The sequence below is a fragment of the Staurois parvus genome, unplaced genomic scaffold (assembly GCF_062004578.1).
Source record: "Staurois parvus isolate SC_StPar_1 unplaced genomic scaffold, SC_StPar_1.0 ptg000449l, whole genome shotgun sequence".
Lineage (NCBI taxonomy): Eukaryota > Metazoa > Chordata > Amphibia > Anura > Ranidae > Staurois > Staurois parvus.
Window position 1 is genome coordinate 3,221,585 of NW_028318245.1, and position 18,784 is coordinate 3,240,368.

At 43.8% G+C, this 18,784-nt stretch overlaps 2 protein-coding genes across 2 annotated transcripts in view; one reads left to right on the top strand and one right to left on the bottom strand.

Annotated features, from left to right (window-relative positions):
* The window catches only part of LOC149453334 (uncharacterized), a 320,806-nt gene that overhangs the window by 31,595 nt on the left and 270,427 nt on the right, over window positions 1–18,784 (bottom strand). The gene's annotated exons all lie outside the window — the stretch shown is intronic.
* LOC149453336 (uncharacterized) lies at window positions 602–15,912 on the top strand. Its single transcript, XM_089688577.1, has 8 exons — window positions 602–709; window positions 3,790–3,908; window positions 3,995–4,118; window positions 4,235–4,332; window positions 4,421–4,582; window positions 4,715–4,856; window positions 5,853–6,814; window positions 14,789–15,912. The coding sequence occupies exons 3-8, from the start codon at window positions 4,034–4,036 to the stop codon at window positions 15,695–15,697; spliced, it is 2,358 nt and encodes a 785-aa protein (XP_089544703.1). The 5' UTR covers window positions 602–709; window positions 3,790–3,908; window positions 3,995–4,033; the 3' UTR covers window positions 15,698–15,912.

Consider the following 18,784-nt stretch of genomic DNA (forward strand, 5'->3'; position numbering starts at 1 on the left):
GGTGGAGGGGGGATTATGGTGTGGGGGTGTTTTTCAGGGGTTGGGCTTGGCCCCCTAGTTCCAGTGAAGGGAACACTTAAGGTGACATTTTGGACGATTTCATGCTTCCAACTTTGTGGGAAGAGTTTGGGGATGGCCTCTTCCTGTTCCAACTTGACTGCGCACCAGTGCACAAAGCAAGGTCCATAAAGACATGGAGGAGCCAGTTTGGGGTGGAGGAACTTGACTGGCCTGCACAGAGTCCTGACCTCAACCCCATAGAACACCTTTGGGATGAATTAGAGCAGAGGCTGCGAGCCAGGCCTCCTCCCCCGACATCAGTGCCTGACCTGACAAATGTGCTTCTGGAAGAATGGTCCAACCTTCCCATAGACACCCTCCTAAACCTTGTGGACGGCCTTCCCAGAAGAGTTGAAGCTGTTATAGCTGCAAAGGGCGGGGCCAACTCAATATTGAACCCTACGGACTAAGACTGGGAGGGCCATTAAAGGTCATGTGTGTGGAAAGGCCAGCCGACCAATACTTGGGGCAATATAGTGTAACTGCAATAATAACACAGTTTGTAATTTCTCCACCAGGTGGTGATCTCACTAATTGTCAGTGGAAAGGCAGGAAGTGATGTCATCTATACATAGGAAATTCCTGGTGTGAGTTAAGTTAGGGAAGGGGGGAAGGAGTAGAGATATTCCTGCAATCGGCAGTAGAGAAGGTAATAAGATATTATTTTATATTTACATTCAGTAACCCCCATTACGTTAATTCTCTTCCATATATAGAACCATTTATCCAACCGTCCATCCAGAGCCCCTGGTTTACAGACCGGATACGTCCTAAATATAGAACCATTTATCCAACCGTCCATCCAGAGCCTCTGGTTTATAGACCGGATACGTCCTAAATATAGAACCATTTATCCAACCGTCCATCCAGAGCCTCTGGTTTACAGACCGGATACGTCCTAAATATAGAACCATTTATCCAACCGTCCATCCGGAGCCTCCTTTTTATAGACCGGATACGTCCTAAATATAGAACCATTTATCCAACCGTCCATCCAGAGCCTCTGGTTTATAGACCGGATACGTCCTAAATATAGAGCCATTTATCCAACCATCCATCCAGAGCCTCTGGTTTACAGACCGGATACGTCCTAAATATAGAACCATTTATCCAACCGTCCATCCGGAGCCTCCTTTTTATAGACCGGATACGTCCTAAATATAGAACCATTTATCCAACCGTCCATCCAGAACCTCTGGTTTATAGACCGGATACGTCCTAAATATAGAGCCATTTATCAAACCGTCAATCCAGAGCCTCTGGTTTATAGACCGGATACGTCCTAAATATAGAACCATTTATCCAACCGTCCATACAGAGCCTCTGGTTTATAGACCGCATACATCCTAAATATAGAGCCATTTATCCAACCGTCCATCCAGAGCCTCTGGTTTATAGACCGGATACGTCCTAAATATAGAGCCATTTATCTAACCGTCCATCCAGAGCCTCCTTTTTATAGACCGGATACGTCCTAAATATAGAACCATTTATCCCACCGTCCATCCAGAGCCTCTGGTTTATAGACCGGATACGTCCTAAATATAGAACCATTTATCCAACCGTCCATCCAGAGCCTCTGGTTTATAGAGCGGATACGTCCTAAATATAGAGCCATTTATCCAACCGTCCATCCAGAGCCTCTGGTTTATAGACCGGATACGTCCTAAATATAGAGGTGACCAGATTGTGAAAATGAAAACCAGGTTCACCCTACTGACCACGCCCTCATTTGTAGCTCCACCCACAAAACACACAAACACAGAACCACAACCCCATACACCCTACAACAATCGCTCATAGACTTTTGGAACAAGAGGTAGACATTCAAGGTATAGAGTAAATACAAAAATGTCTTAATTAAAGATAGGCAGAGAAATGGTGACTTGTGGGTGTGGCCAAACTGTGGTGACAGTGGGAGAGGATTAAAGGGGGTCAGGAGTGTGTAACACACAGAGTGCGGGGATAAGGAGTGCATTATGCACTGAGTGCAGGAGTCAGGAGAGTGCTGTGTGAACATTACATTGTGCAGGCACCTCGGCCACTTCTATGTGATGCCACGGGAGACAAAAGCCAGAAAAGAAAAACTGGCCTGCTGCACAAGTATTACCATGGAGGTGCAATTGGCTACCAAGTCTTGTAGCACCATTTTGAGATGGCTGTAGCACCTGCGCATTGTATTCTTTACATTGCTCTTCCTCACAGGTGGGGACATTCTGGTGATGCTCATTTCCCGGGAAAGAACTCCTCAACAGGGTCATGGATATGGGGGTACCAGCAGTGCTACTCTATGGGTCCCAGGCCAGCAGGGGGCCCAGGCAGCTGGGTAAATCAGATGTGGGCATGAAGGATGATCAGCACGGCAGGGGGGCAATTACTGGGACCGATCCCCTGTATGGCTCTCCCTGCAGCAGCTGAAGCTGGCTTCTTCTCCTCTCCCTCCTGTTGACTTTCAGCTGCTGCAGAGAGAGCCATACAGGGGATTGGTCCCAGCAATTTCACTGTGGGGGCACACGGGGGCCTGAGCAGCAGGGGGAAAGGTATGGTGCACAGGGAGGGTAATGGGTGCAGCCGGAGGCAGTTACTGGAACCGATCCCCTGTATGGCGCTCTCTGCAGCAGCTGAAAACTGGCTTCTTATCCTCTCCCTCCTACTGGCTTTCAGCTGCTGCAGAGAGAGCCTTTACAGGGGACCAGTTCCAGTAATTGCCCTGTGGGGGACCCCGTGGGTTCTGAGCAGGAGGGACAAACATATTGTGCACAGGGTGGGTGCAGTAGGTGGTAATTACAGGAACTGATCCCCTGTATGGCTCTCCCTGCAGTAGCTGAAAGCTGGCTTCTTCTCCTCTCCCTCCCATTGACTTTCAGGTGCTGCAGAGCAGGGGATCGGTCCCAGTAATTGCACTGTGGGGGCACACGGGGGCCTAAGCAGGAGGGACAAACATATGGTGCACAGGGTGGGTAATGGGTGCAGTGGGTGGCAGTTACTGGAACCAATCCCCTGTATGGTGCTCTCTGCAGCAGCTGAAAGCCGACTTCTCCTCTCCCTCCCTCTGGCTTTCAGCTGCTGCATAGAGAGCCATACAAGGGATCGGTTCCACTAATCCCCCCCTGCCGCACCCATTACCCTCCCTGTGCACCATATGTTTGCCCCTCAGGCTCAGGCCCCCCTGTGTGCCCCCACAGTGCTGCTGACTTCCCTCCCCTCCATCCACCCCCAGCTGCAAGCACACAATAGGATCCTTAAGGATGGAGAGTGATGGAAGTGTCTATTAAATATTAAATACTTTTACCAGCCCCTTCCTTTCCTAAATGAACACAATGAGTGATCGGTACCAGTCACTCACTGTGTTCATTCATAACTGAAGCCTAGTAAATGGTGTTTTTTTTTTTTGGGAGGGGGCTGTCAGGTTGGCAGTATGGGGCCCTGTAGTTTCTAATGGCAGCCCTGCCCCTCAAATTGTGTGGATGGGAGACAAATGGTAACAAAGGTTACCCCAGTGCAGTTCCGATCATTTTCAGTTTATTACTCATCTGTAGAGAGGAGCAATTTGTGTGCATGACACCATCCTTATCTATTAATAAAACACATTCCGGGTGAGGTAGGAGCTCTATGGGAGGAATTTATGGAGAGCGGGTAATGTCAGAAGTGATAATTTTTACTTTTGTTCTTTAGTTGGGATTATAAAACTGTGAAGAAAATAACTGGTGATCCATTACCACCCAACAGATATCTATGGAAAACCACCCACCAGAGTGCCTCCACCTCACTGCCTGACAACAGAGGGAACCAGTGCCAAGAAGATTTTAGAACTCACCCAGAAGATCATTGATCTGCTGACAGGAGAGGTAAGCGGTGCTGGGAATTCTGGGACATTCTCCAGTAACAGACAAGGGATGTGTCTGGATGGTGACTGTATCATTGTGTGTGTCAGGTTCCTATAAGGTGTCAGGGTGTCACTGTCTATTTCTCCATGGAGGAGTGGGAGTATTTAGAAGGACACAAGGACCTCTACAAGGACGTCATGATGGACAATCAGCCGCCCCTCACATCACCGGGTAAGAGGAGACTTTATTGTAAAGGAGAGAGCAGTACGGAGGGTCCACCGAGATCCCCCATCATCTGTTAAACACATAGAAACAATGGATTCAGTCAGTGTGTGTGTTTCCTACAGATGGATCCAGTCATGGGAACCCACCAGAGAGATGTCCCCATCCTCAATATTCCTGGGATTCCACACAGGAAGGTCCCACCATCTCTCACCATCATCAGGTAGGTGGGAGCGACCATGTAGACCTAAAATTGTAATGTAATCGCTTGTTCTGTTCTATGAATGTATTCTGTTATTTTTGGGGTTTAGGGTACAAGACTGAGAGATATCAACGTTAAGAAGGAAAAAGAAGAGATGGTCATGAGTGGAGTTCAGCAGTCTATAGAGGAGCAGGAGATGATTATGAGACGTTCCTGTCCTCTGTATTCCCAGGATTCCACACAGGAAGATCCCACCGTCCCGTTCCATCAGGTAGATGGGACTGACCATGTAGACCTAAAAATGTATTCCAAGCTATGAGATTACATTCATGCTGCTTTAAGATATGTGATGACAATCACTTGCTTATTTTTACAAATGTATTCTATCATCTTTGGGGTTTAGGGTGAAGAACAGAAAGACATTAACGTTGAGGATAAAGAGGAAGAAGAAGAGATGTTGGTGAGTGGAGATCAGCAGTCTATGGAGGAGGGGGAGAGGACTATGAAAAGTAAAAAGGAGGAATCTTCTCTATATATAGATCTAAGTAAGTAAAAAACACTTAATTCAGAAACAGTTCCCATTTTCATTCGTATTCTTTACGATTGTCTATCATATGAAAGGTCCATCCTCAATATAACGTCATGTTCCCAACAAATGAGGAGGAGATACTGGACACCATATGGAAGGTCCATCTCCATTCCTCAATATAACGTCATGTTCCCAACAAATGAGGAGGAGATACTGGACACCATATGAAAGGTCCATCTCCATTCCTCAATATAACGTCATGTTCCCAACAAATGAGGAGATACTGAACACCATATGGAAGGTCCATCTCCATTCCTCAACATAACGTCATGTTCCCAACAAATGAGGAGGAGATACTGTACACCATATGGAAGGTCCATCTCCATTCCTCAACATAACGTCATGTTCCCAACAAATGAGGAGGAGATACTGGACACCATATGAAAGGTCCATCTCCATTCCTCAATATAACGTCATGTTCCCAACAAATGAGGAGGAGATACTGTACACCATATGAAAGGTCCATCTCCATTCCTCAATATAATGTCATGTTCCCAACAAATGAGGAGATACTGAACACCATATGGAAGGTCCATCTCCATTCCTCAACATAACGTCATGTTCCCAACAAATGAGGAGGAGATACTGGACACCATATGGAAGGTCCATCTCCATTCCTCAATATAACGTCACGTTCCCAACAAATGAGGAGGAGATACTGGACACCATATGAAAGGACCATCTCCATTCATCAATATAATGTCATGTTCCCAACAAATGAGGAGGAGATACTGGACACCATATGAAAGGTCCATCTCCATTCCTCAATATAACGTCATGTTCCCAACAAATGAGGAGGAGATACTGAACACCATATGAAAGGTCCATCTCCATTCCTCAACATAACGTCATATTCCTAAGACATATTTAGAAGTAAACCAACATACATGACTCCTGAATGCAAGGATTGGAAAATACTTATAACATCTATTGTAACATTGTTTTTCAACAGGTGGACACTATGTCCGGGATACCTCCGAGGAACATCTTATTGTATCTCAAATTAATAATGGAAATAATAGAAAAAAAATATATCACAGACCTTACCAATTGGGGAGCTCAAAGGATCCCTCTACTACTGAGGATACTTTAATCGATTCATCTACTTCCAATAAATCTTCTTTAAGCTATAAAGACCTTCACACAAGAAAACATTCATTATCATGTTCAGAGTGTGGGAAACCTTTTGCAAAAAAAAAATTGCTTCTTATACATGCAAGAATTCACACGGGTGAGCGTCCCTATTTGTGTTCAGCGTGTGGGAAAAGTTTCACTTATAAATATGCACTTCTGGCACACGAACAAACTCATACAGTTGCACGACCTTATTCGTGTTCAGACAGCGGGAAATGTTTCACCAATAAACATATGCTCCTTACACATGAGAAAGGTCACACAGGTGAGCGTCGATATTCGTGTTCAGAGTGCGGGAAATGTTTCAATACAAAAGCGCGTTTTGTTATACACCAGAGAATTCATACAGGGGAGCGTCCTTATTCTTGTTCAGAATGCGGGAAATGTTTCAGTTACCAAGGATACCTTAGCAGACATAAGAGAATTCACACAGGTGAACGTCCCTTTTCGTGTTCAGAGTGTGGGAAATGTTTCAGTTACAAAGGATACCTTCTTGTACATCAGAGAGTTCACACGGGTGAGCGTCCATATTCATGTTCAGAGTGTGGGAAATGTTTTATTACGAAAGAAAGCCTTGGTTCACACCAGAGAATTCACACAGGTGAGCGTCCTTATTCTTGTTCAGAGTGCGGGAAATGTTTCAATCACCAATCGCACCTCCGTGACCATCAGAGAAGTCACACGGGTGAGCGCCCTTTTCTATGTTCGGATTGCGGGAAACGTTTTATCCGGAAAAGTGACCTTCTACAACATCAGAGAATTCACACTGGCAAGCGTTCTGTTTCATGTTCGCAGTCAGAGAAATGTTTCACTGAGATAAAAGAATGTTTTTAAACATCAAAGGAGTCACATGGGTAACATATTTGTGTTCAGAGTGCGAGAAAATGTTTCAGCTTTGTATTGGCTTTTCAGTGGTTCAACTAATAATTGATACAATTTACATTTTATGTTCTTCAGTTATATAAAAGTTGGTTCTAGCTTGGATTTCCTGTTACTAATTCTGATTTTTTTAAAATAAACAAGAACGCTCTGCACTTTACAATACTTTGTTGTTTTCTTCTTTTTTTGTAAATCTTTTTCTCTCTTAGTTGATTGGTGATGAAAATGTTTTTAGTCATTTGGGTGATCTAGCTCTAGAGTGTTGCTTCACCCAAGAGAGATTTGTAGTGTTTGCTGGATGATGGAATCCACCTGACCGTCTCTTCTGGATTTCAAGGTCTATCGATGATATCTTTTTTTTATTATTTTAAGTTTTATTTGATTTTCCAATACAAAAAGAACAACAACTCAGTTTGCAAAAATATTGCACATATACATATTTCCATTCACCCAATATTAACCCCACCCCCACCCACGCATCCACCCTCCTCCCAACCCATTTCCCCATTCAAGTCCTCCTTCCTGATCTTTATCTTCTCTCATAATTATCTACCGGTATATCTGTTACTGCTCTCTTTGATTCTCCATGAAGGATGTCTCCAGTTTTCTAACTTCCCTCTAAACTCCGACCGGTACCATGTATCATTCAGAGGTTTTAAATTTCAACCAACTACACCACATTTTCCATTTTTTTTCCATTTTATCCTCCTCTATGTGATATATTTCCTCCATGCTATAGATATTGTCAATTCTTTTTATCCATTTGTTAATTCTTGGTGCTTCAGGGACCTCTATCGATGATATCTTTAAATGGAATTCCCATGCATGGAGTTTATATATATGTGTGTATATATATATATTTGTATATTATTATACAGGATTTATATAACGCCAACAGTTTGCTCAGCGCTTTACAATATAACGGGAAACAATACAGTTCAATATAAGAGGGATAGGAGCTTACAATCTAGGATATATATATATATATATATATATACACAGGTGAAACTCAAAAAATTAGTGTATTGTGCAAAACTTCATTTATTTCAGTAATACAACTTAAACGGTGAAACTAATATATGAGATAGACTCATTACATGCAAAGCAAGATAGTTCAAGCTGTGATTTGTCATAATTGTGATGATTATGGCTTACAGCTCATGAAAACCCCAAATCCACAATCTCAGAAAATGAGAATATTGTGAAAAGGTGCAATATTCTAGGCTCAAAGTGTCCCACTCTAATCAGCTAATTAAGCCATAACACCTGCAAAGGGTTCCTAAGCCTTCAAATGGTGTCTCAGTCTGGTTCAGTAGGAATCACAATCATGGGAAAGACTGCTGACCTGACACCATCATTGACACCCTCCATAAGGAGGGAAAGCCTCAAAAGGTAATTGCAAAAGAATTTGGATGTTCCCAAAGTGCTGTATCAAAGCACATTAATAGAAGTTATGTGGAAGGGAAAAGTGTGGAAGAAAAAGGTGCACAAGCAGCAGGGATGACCGCAGCCTGGAGAGGATTGTTAGGAAAAGGCCATTCAAAAGTGTTGGGGACTTTCACAAGGAGTGGACTGAGGCTGGAGTCAGTGCATCAAGAGCCACCACACACAGACGGATCCTGGACATGGGCTTCAAATGTCGTATTCCTATTGTCAAACCGTTCCTGAACAACAAACAATGTCAGAAACGTCTTACCTGGGCTAAAGAAAAACAGCAGCAGCTCAGTGGTCCAAAGTCCTCTTTTCTGATGAGAGCAACTTTTGCATCTCATTTGGAAACCAAGGACTCGGAGTATGGAGGAAGAATGGAGAGGCACACACTGCAAGATGCTTGACGTCCAGGGTGAAGTTTCCACAGTCTGTGTTGATTTGGGGAGCCATGTCATCTGCTGGTGTTGGTCCACTGTCCTTCATTAAGTCCAGGGTCAACCCAGCCGTCTATCAGGAGATTTTGGAGCTCTTCATGCTTCCTTCTGCAGACAAGTTTTATGGGGCTGCTGACTTCATTTTCCAGCAGGACTTGGCACCTGCCCACACTGCCAAAAGCACCAAAACCTGGTTCAATGACCATGGGATTACTGTGCTTGATTGGCCAGCAAACTCGCCTGACCTGAACCCCATAGAGAATCTATGGGGCATTGCCAAGAGAAAGATGAGAGACATGAGACTGAACAATGCAAAAGTGCTGAAGGCCGCTATTGAAGCATCCTGGTCTTCCATAACACCACAGCAGTGCCACAGGCTGATAGCTTCCATGCCACGCCGCATTGAGGCAGTAATTGCTGCAAAAGGGGCCCAAACCAAGTACTGAGTACATATGCATGCTTCTACTTTTCAGAGGTCCGAAATTGTTCTATGTACAATCCTTGTTTTATTGATTGCATGTAATATTCTCATTTTCTGAGATTGTGGATTTGGAGTTTTCATGAGCTGTAAGCCATAATCATCACAAATATGACAAATCACGGCTTGAACTATCTTGCTTTGCATGTAATGAGTCTATCTCATATATTAGTTTCACCTTTTAAGTTGCATTACTGAAATAAATGAACTTTTGCACCATATTCAAATTTTTTGAGTTTCACCTGTAGAACCATTTATCCACCTGTCCATCCAGAGCCTCTGGTTTATAGACCGGATACGTCCTAAATATAGAGCCATTTATCCAACCGTCCATCCAGAGCCTCTGGTTTATAGAGCGGATACGTCCTAAATATAGAACCATTTATCCAACCGTCCATCCAGAGCCTCTGGTTTATAGAGCGGATACGTCCTAAATATAGAACCATTTATCCAACCGTCCATCCAGAGCCTCTGGTTTATAGACCGGATACGTCCTAAATATAGAACCATTTATCCAACCGTCCATCCAGAGCCTCTGGTTTATAGACCGGATACGTCCTAAATATAGAACCATTTATCCAACCGTCCATCCAGAGCCTCTGGTTTATAGACCGGATATTCCCTAAATATAGAACCATTTATCAAACCGTCCATCCAGAGCCTCTGGTTTATAGACCGGATATTCCCTAAATATAGAACCATTTATCAAACCGTCCATCCAGAGCCTCTGGTTTATAGACCGGATATGTCCTAAATATAGAACCATTTATCAAACCGTCCATCCAGAGCCTCTGGTTTATAGACCGGATATGTCCTAAATATAGAACCATTTATCCAACCATCCATGCGAGAATTCACAGCGACTCCTGATGGGGTAATGCTACAGCTGCTTTATTAACCGGCACCAGGAATCTTTAAATGAGACGGCTAGGTGCCCAACTTGACCTGAGAAGTGTTACCCAAAGGCAGTTGTCAAGAATGTTTTTTTTTCCTCAACCTTCCTCCATTCCTCCAGAGGTAGCTGGTTCTTTACCTCCATTAGAGGAAAGGGGGAGGACCTTTTTAGCTATAGATAGTCATTTCTGGACTTTTTGGTGCCTCCACCAGCTCCTCCTATTTGATGGTTTCTGTCATGGTCTTGATAAAGGGCTGCACAAGTGCAGAAACAAAGCCCATGATGGGCGACTCTTGTGACTCATCCCTTTGAGGAAGACTAAAGCATGTGATCCCAGCTGAGAAGAAGAAAGAAAGGCCGATAGGAGGGACCTGGCATTGGGTTCTGCTGTAGCTGGCACTTGGATAGCGGACAGGCCCTAAATGGAATCCTGGACTGCCTGTCTAACCACGGCCTCGTCCTGGTCCCAGTCACGGGACACCTCCACGAGGCATGCTTAATAATTCCAGATATTCTGCTTGGAAAAGGAGGGATTTCTAGAACTAAAACTGGCCATTCATGGATCAAAATTCAGCCGGTTCAGCAGGGACCGACCAAATTTTGATCCATCTATGGCAGGGGTCTCCAACATTTTCAAACAAAGAGCCAGTTTACTGTTCTTGAGACTTTAGGGGGGCTGGGCTATGGTTTGTGGGAGTAAAATTTGGCCTGCTGTCTAGTGAGAGTGTACAATCCCATATCCTTGGTGTCAGTGGGAGGAATTGTGCCCCATCATTGGTGTCAGTGTGAGGAATAGTGCCTCATCACTGGTATCAGTGGAAGCAACAGTGCCTTATCATTGGTGTCAGTGGGAGGAACAGTGCCCAATCCTTGATATCAGTGAGAGGAATGGTGCCCCATCATTGGTATCAGTGGAAGGAATAGTGCCCCATCGTTGGTGTCAGTGGGAGGAATAGTGCCCCATCGTTGGTGTCAGTGGGAGGAACAGTGCCCCATCGTTGGTGTCAGTGGAAGGAATAGTTCCCCATCCTTGGTGTCACTGGGAGGAATAGTGTCAGTAATGGGAATTTTTCTCTTTCGTGAGTGTCTGTGGGAGGAATAGTGCCCCATTATTGGTGTCACTGGGAGGAATTATTTCCTTTCATGGGTGTCTGTGGGAGGAATAATGCCCCATTGTTGGTGTCTGTGGATGGATGTAATAGTGTCCAAGGCCCAGGTAAAGGCAAGCAAAGGGTCACATCTGGCCTCTGGGCCACAGTTTGGAGACCACTGATCTACAGGCAGGCTGGTTGTAAAAAAGTCAATCTACTGATTGACTTCTGTACAATCAGCCTGTTGGAAAATTTCAATGTGATCAGCTCCACAGGCTATAGCAGGCAGCACTGATCAATGTATTCTGATGGCTGGGAAGTCTCCTCTCCATCAGAACACAGTGCAGAAGGGAACCCCCCCATCCACTTCAAATGTGTGATTGGGGTGAATCTGGTCTTTTTTGTTCGACCTGTCGATTGAATTAAAAAAAACAAGTAATTTCCTATCATACACGTCATTGGAGGCAACCTATTTCCGTTGTGCTGTTTTCAAAAATTAATTTTTCTTTTTTTTGTGTATTTATGAATTTTAGTAAACGTTCAAATTATTATTATAGTTTATTATTTCTTTTTTTTTTTACTTGTGTAATATATGCTACAAACCTGAAGACCGCACCAAGACGCATCTGTCAAAGTATCGAAAAATGTACGCTGCAGTTAGTATTCTCTCCACAAGGCAGTGATTTAAATTGTTGTCAGTGGAACGCAGAGACCGGAAGTAAAACCAAAGACAGGAAGTGATGTCATCTACAGACAGGAAATGATGTCATATAAATAGCAAGCACTTGGAGTGAAGACAGCTCAGGGGAAGTCGAGGGAGATATTCCTTCAACTCCCAGCAGAGGAGGTAATAAGGTGCTATTTGTATTTACACCAAGTAACCCCCCCACCCCCCCGTCATGTCTGTCCTCTTCCATCGTCATGTCTGTCCTCTTCAGGCTGTCCAACCATCCAGGCCTTGTCGTTTACATGTAAAAAAACTGTATTTTTTTAATAGAAATTTACTTAGAACCCCCAAAAATGATTTTTTTTTTTTTTTTTTAAAGCAGAGGCTCTATATAATAAATTGGTGGGTGTTGCAATACATCCTAAATATAGAACCATTTATCCAACCGTCCATCCGGAGCCTCTGGTTTATAGACCGGATACGTCCTAAATATAGAACCATTTATCCAACCGTCCATCCAGAGCCTCTGGTTTATAGACCTGATACGTCCTAAATATAGAGCCATTTATCCAACCGTCCATCCAGAGCCTCTGGTTTATAGACCGGATACGTCCTAAATGTAGAACCATTTATCCAACCGTCCATCCAGAACCTCTGGTTTATAGACCGGATATGCCCTAAATATAGAACCATTTATCCAACCGTCCATCCAGAGCCTCTGGTTTATAGACAGGATACATCCTAAATATAGAACCATTTATCCAACCGTCCATCCAGAGCCTCTGGTTTATAGACAGGATACATCCTAAATATAGAACCATTTATCCAACCGTCCATCCAGAGCCTCTGGTTCATAGACCAGATACATCCTAAATATAGAACCATTTATCCAACCGTCCATCCAGAGCCTCTGGTTCATAGACCAGATACATCCTAAATATAGAACCATTTATCCAACCGTCCATCCAGAGCCTCTGGTTTATAGACCGGATACGTCCTAAATATAGAACCATTTCTCCAACCGTCCATCCAGAGCCTCTGGTTTATAGACCGGATACATCCTAAATATAGAGCCATTTATCCAACCGTCCATCCAGAGCCTCTGGTTCATAGACCGGATATGCCCTAAATATAGAACCATTTATCCAACCGTCCATCCAGAGCCTCTGGTTCATAGACCAGATACATCCTAAATATAGAACCATTTATCCAACCGTCCATCCAGACCCTCTGGTTTATAGACCGGATTTTCTGAGATATTGGACACCATGCCTTCTCTGTCAAATTTGAACCCCATTGAAGTCAATGGGGCCAAACGTTAAACACATTTAATGCCATGTTCCTGGTTAATAGACCTGGGGCTGTCAAACAAATGGCACAGGGGCCTTGACATTGCTTTAGGGAACATGTGCCAAAGCAAAAAAAAAATAAAATTACACTTGCACTGACATGTAAACAAACTCCTGGACCCTATAGCAGCCGGGTGTTTAGGTAGGTATATATTAGGAGGAGGATTCTGGGAGGTCACATGGCATCCTTATTACGCTTCTAATTAAAACAGATCTAACAGGAGAGGATGGTGACTGTATCATTGTGTGTTTCAGGTTCCTATAAGGTGTCGGGGTGTCACTGTCTATTTCTCCATGGAGGAGTGGGAGTATTTAGAAGGACACAAGGACCTCTACAAGGACAACATGATGGACAATCAGCCGCCCCTCACATCACCGGGTAAGAGGAGACTTTATTGGAAAGGAGAGAGCAGTACGGAGGGTCCACCTAGATCCCCCATCATCTGATAAACACATAGAAACAATGGATTCAGTCAGTGTGTGTGTTTCCTACAGATGGATCCAGTCATGGGAACCCACCAGAGAGATGTCCCCGTCCTCTGTATTCCTGGGATTCCACACAGGAAGATCACACCGTCCCTCACCAGCATCAGGTAGGTAGGACTTGGCATATAGATCAAAAAAATGTATTCGAAGCCATGAGAGGACATTTTTCTTTGTAAACTCTTACAGAAATCTATCCTATCATCTTTGGGGTTTAGGGTGAAGAACTTAAAGAAATCAAATCTGAGGTTAAAGAGGAAGAAGAAGAGATGTTGGTGAGTGGAGATCAACCATCTATGGAGGAGGGGGAGATGACTGTGAAAAGTAAACAGGAGGAATCTTCTTTGTATATAGACCTACGTAAGTAATAAACACGATATGCAAAAAACGTTCACAATTTCATTTTAACTGTATGCATTTTTATATCACAGCTCATCAGCGCTCAGGTAATGCAGTCATAACAAAGGATCTTGACTAGTGACAAAGTAGCACTTTCACTGGACAAGTTCACACAGTGGCACACGTCATGTTCCCAACAAATGAGGAGGAGATACTGGACACCATATGGAAGGTCCATCTCCATTCCTCAATATAACGTCATGTTCCCAACAAATGAGGAGGAGATACTGGACACCATATGAAAGGTCCATCTCCATTCCTCAATATAACGTCATGTTCCCAACAAATGAGGAGGAGATACTGGACACCATATGAAAGGTCCATCTCCATTCCTCAATATAACGTCATGTTCTTAAGACATATTTAGAACTAAACCAACATACATGACTCCTGAATGCAAGGATTGGAAAATACTTATAACATCTATTGTAACATTGTTTTTCAACAGGTGGACACTATGTCCGGGATACCTCTGAGGAACATCTTATTGTATCTCAAATTAATAATGGAAATAATAGAAAAACAATATATCACAGACCTTATCAACTGGGGAGCTCAAAGGATCCCAATACTGCTGAGGATACTTTAATCGATTCATCTACTTCCAATAAATCTTCTTTAAGCTATAAAGACCTTCACACAAGAAAGCATTCATTATCATGTACAGAGTGTGGGAAACCTTTTGCAAAAAAAAAATTGCTTCTTGTACATGCGAGAATTCACACGGGTGAGCGTCCCTATTCGTGTTCAGCGTGCGGGAAAAGTTTCACTTATAAATATGCACTTCTGGCACATGAACAAACTCATAAAGTTGCACGACCCTATTCGTGTTCAGACAGTGAGAAATGTTTCACCAATAAACATGTACTCCTTACATGTACTCCTTGTGAGAAAAGTCGCACAGGTGAGCGTTGCTATTCGTGTTCAGAGTGCGGGAAATGTTTCAATACTAAAGCGCGCTTTGTTATACATCAGAGAATTCATACAGGGGAGCGTCCTTATTCTTGTTCAGAGTGCGGGAAATGTTTCAGTTACCAAGGATACCTTGGCAGACATAAGAGAGTTCACACAGGTGAACGTCCCTTTTCGTGTTCAGAGTGTGGGAAATGTTTCACTTACAAAGGATACCTTCTTGTACATCAGAGAGTTCACACGGGTGAGCGTCCCTATTCATGTTCAGAATGCGGGAAATGTTTTATTACAAAAGAAAGCCTTGGTTCACACCAGAGAATTCACACAGGTGAGCGTCCCTATTCATGTATGGAGTGCGGGAAATGTTTCATTACTATAGGACACCTTATTTCACACCAACGGATTCACACAGGTGAGCGTCCTTATTCTTGTTCAGAGTGCGGGAAATGTTTCAATCACCAATCGCACCTCCGTGACCATCAGAGAAGTCACACGGGTGAGCGCCCCTTTCTATGTTCGGATTGCGGGAAACGTTTTATCCGGAAAAGTGACCTACTACAACACCAGAGAATTCACACTGGCGAGGGTCCCGTTTCATGTTCGCAGTCAGAGGAATGTTTCACTGAGATAAAAGAACATTTTTAAACGTCAAAGGAGGCACATGGGTAAGCGTCCATATTTGTGTTCAGAGTTCGGGAAAATGTTTCAGCTTTGTATTTGCTTTTCAATGGTCAAACCCATAATTGATACATTTTACATTGTATGTTCTTCAGTTATATAAGAGTTGATTTGGGTTCTAGTTTGAATTTCCTGTTACTAATTCTGATTTTCTAAAATAAACAAGAACGCTCCGCACTGTCTATCGATGATATCTTTTTTTTATTATTTAAACTTTGATTTTCCAATACAAAAAGAACAACAACTCAATTGCAAAAATATTGCAAATATACATATTTCCATTCACCCCATTATTAACCCCACCCTCCTCCCAACCCATTTCCCCATGCAAGTCCTCCTTCCTGATCTATATCTTCTCTCATAATTATCTATCTATATCTGTTACTGTTCTCTCTCGGATTAGATAGATATTTTCAACTCTATTTATCCATTTGTTAGAGGTTCCTGAAGCACCAAGATATATCGATGATATATTTAAATGGAATTCCCAACTCTTCTCAACTACTACCATCCATGCATGGATTTTATGGGTCTACAAGCCTGCTGTGGCCATTTTTGAAAACTCCTACCATCTTTGCACTGCTCTCTCGCTCTGTTTCTCCATGAAGGATCTCTCCTGACTTCTAACTTCCCTCTAAACTCCGACCGGTTCCATGTATCATTCAGAAGTTTTAAATTTCAACCAACTACACCACATTTTCCAAATTTTTTCCAGTTTATCCTCCTCCATGTGATATAGCTCCTCTATCCTATAGATATTGTCAACTCTATTTATCCATTCGTTAATTCTTGGTGCTTCAGGAACCTCTATCGATGATATCTTTAAATGGAATTCCCAGCTGTGCTCAACTACTACCATCCATGCATGGTGTTTATATATATGTTTGTGTGTGAGAGTTCGGGTGGAAGATGGACTGAGCAGGATGGTGTTGGAGACTGGGAGGGGGTCCAGGAGAGTGGCCTACCTACAGGTGGAGGAGCTAGAAGGGAGGACCTCTCAGCCTAACCGTCCCCTGAGAGAAGACTGGGAAGTAGGGAAGGAGCCAGCCCAGTGTAAGGCCTGAAGGCATCCACCAACCCACAAGCTTACAGGAGAGACTGAGTGAGTAGTCCCACACACCCTGGGCCAGATAAGGAGTGAGGGCATTTGGGTGGGAAACCTAACTACCTCCTATCTGGGACTAATTTCATTGAAGGTGGCAGCTTCTGGGACCTCTTGACCAGGGATTCCCTCAGGCAGCTGGGTGAAGAGGAGATTGTATCTGGCGTCTGAGGAGGCACACAAGGAGAGGCTGGAGAGCTCTCCAAGAAGAGAAAACCCTTCTGACTACTTGTACATAGTTCCAGGAAGTTGTCCTCAGTTTTACAGTTCCTTGGGCATCCCATGTGCCCCTCGTCCCCATCCAAGTTATCACCCCCTAAAAAAATCCCAAAAAACAGGTTCAAGGACTATTTACTGTCTCTGGGGTGGAAGTCTGGAAGGAAGATGTGTGTTGCCTGGCTGTGCAGGACTATAGGGGAACCCAAATCTCTAGTGACTCCTGAGGGGCTAATGCTACAGCTGCTTTATTAGCCCGCACAGGAATCTTTAAATGAGATGGCTAGGTGCCCAACTTGACCTGAGAAGTGTTACCCAAAGGCAGTTGTCAATAACGTTTTTTTTCTCAACCGTCCTCCATTCCTCCAGAGATAGCTGGTTCTTTGCATCCATTAGAGGAAAGGTGGGGGACTTTTTTAGCTATGGATAGTCATTTCTGGACTTTTTGGTGCCTCCACCAGCTCCTCCTATTTGATGGTTTCTGAAGAAACAAAGCCCATGATGGGTGACTCTTGTGACTTATCTTTGAGGAAGACTAAAGCATGTGATCCCAGCTGGGAAGAAGAAAGAAAGGCCGATAGGAGGGACCTGGCATTGGGTTCTGCTGTAGCTGGCACTTGGATAGCGGATAGACCCTAAATGGAATCCTGGACTACGTGTCTAACCACGGCCTCGTCCTGGTCCCAGTCACGGGACACCTCCACGAGGCATGCTTAATAATTCCAGATATTCTGCTTGGAGAGGGAGGGATTGCTTGAACTAAATCCGGCCATACATGGATCAAAATTCTCCAAGATTTTCAAACAAAGGTCCAGTTTACTGTTCTTGAGACTTTAGGGGGGCTGGGTTATGGCTTGTGGGAGTAGAAATTGGCCTGATGTCTAGTGAGAGTGTACAATCCCCTATCATTGGTAACAGTGGGAGGAATAGTGCCCCATCATTGGAACAGTGGGAGGAATAGTGCCCCATCATTGGTGTCAGTGGGAGGAATAGTGCCCAATCCTTGGTATCAGTGGAAGGAATAGTGCCCCATCATTGGTGTCAGTGGGAGGAATAGTGCCCCACCCTTGGTATCAGTGGGAGGAATAGTGCCCAATCCTTGGTATCAATGGAAGGAATAGTGCCCCATCATTAGTGTCATTGGGAGGAATAGTGCCCCATCCGTGGTGTCAGTAGAAGGAATTGTGCCCTTTCGTTGGTATCAGTGGGAGGAATAGTACCCCATCATTGGTGTCACTGGGAGGAATATTGCCCCATCATTGGTGTCAGTGGGAGGAATAGTGCCCCATCATTGGTGTCAGTGGGAGGAATAGTGCCCCATCATTGGTGTCAGTGGGAGGTATAGTGCCCCATCCGTGGTGTCATTAGAAGGAATTGTGCCCTTTCGTTGGTATCAGTGAGAGTAATAGTGCCCCATTTCTGGCATTAGTGAAAGGAATTGTACTGGCAACTTTGGGAATTCCAGGTAAAACTCCGGACACGAACTTGAGGAAAACAAACTTTTTATTTACCAGCGCTGGCTTACTTAGCAAGGACTCATGTCTGCAAGCGAAGTCCTTGAAAAGCATCTTACAGGGTATACATATCAGCAATTACGTCACAATGCATATATTTCCTCTTTCACTTTCTGTACATTTAAAAGACTTTCTAAGCAGTGCAGGATATGGCCTTGCTAGATAAACCATCTTCAGCTGAAAATAAGGGTGACAGCTACAGACTGGAACACATTATTCCAC

Bases quoted from the DNA above. Each gene is read 5' to 3' on its own strand.
- LOC149453336 (XM_089688577.1), top strand. From the start codon at position 4,034: ATGGAGGAGTGGGAGTATTTAGAAGGACACAAGGACCTCTACAAGGAC. The intron at 4,583-4,714 runs GTAGATGGGACT...TTTGGGGTTTAG, and splicing joins CCACCGTCCCGTTCCATCAG to GGTGAAGAACAGAAAGACAT. The intron at 6,815-14,788 runs GTTTCATGTTCG...CACACAAGAAAG, and splicing joins TTCACACTGGCAAGCGTTCT to CATTCATTATCATGTACAGA.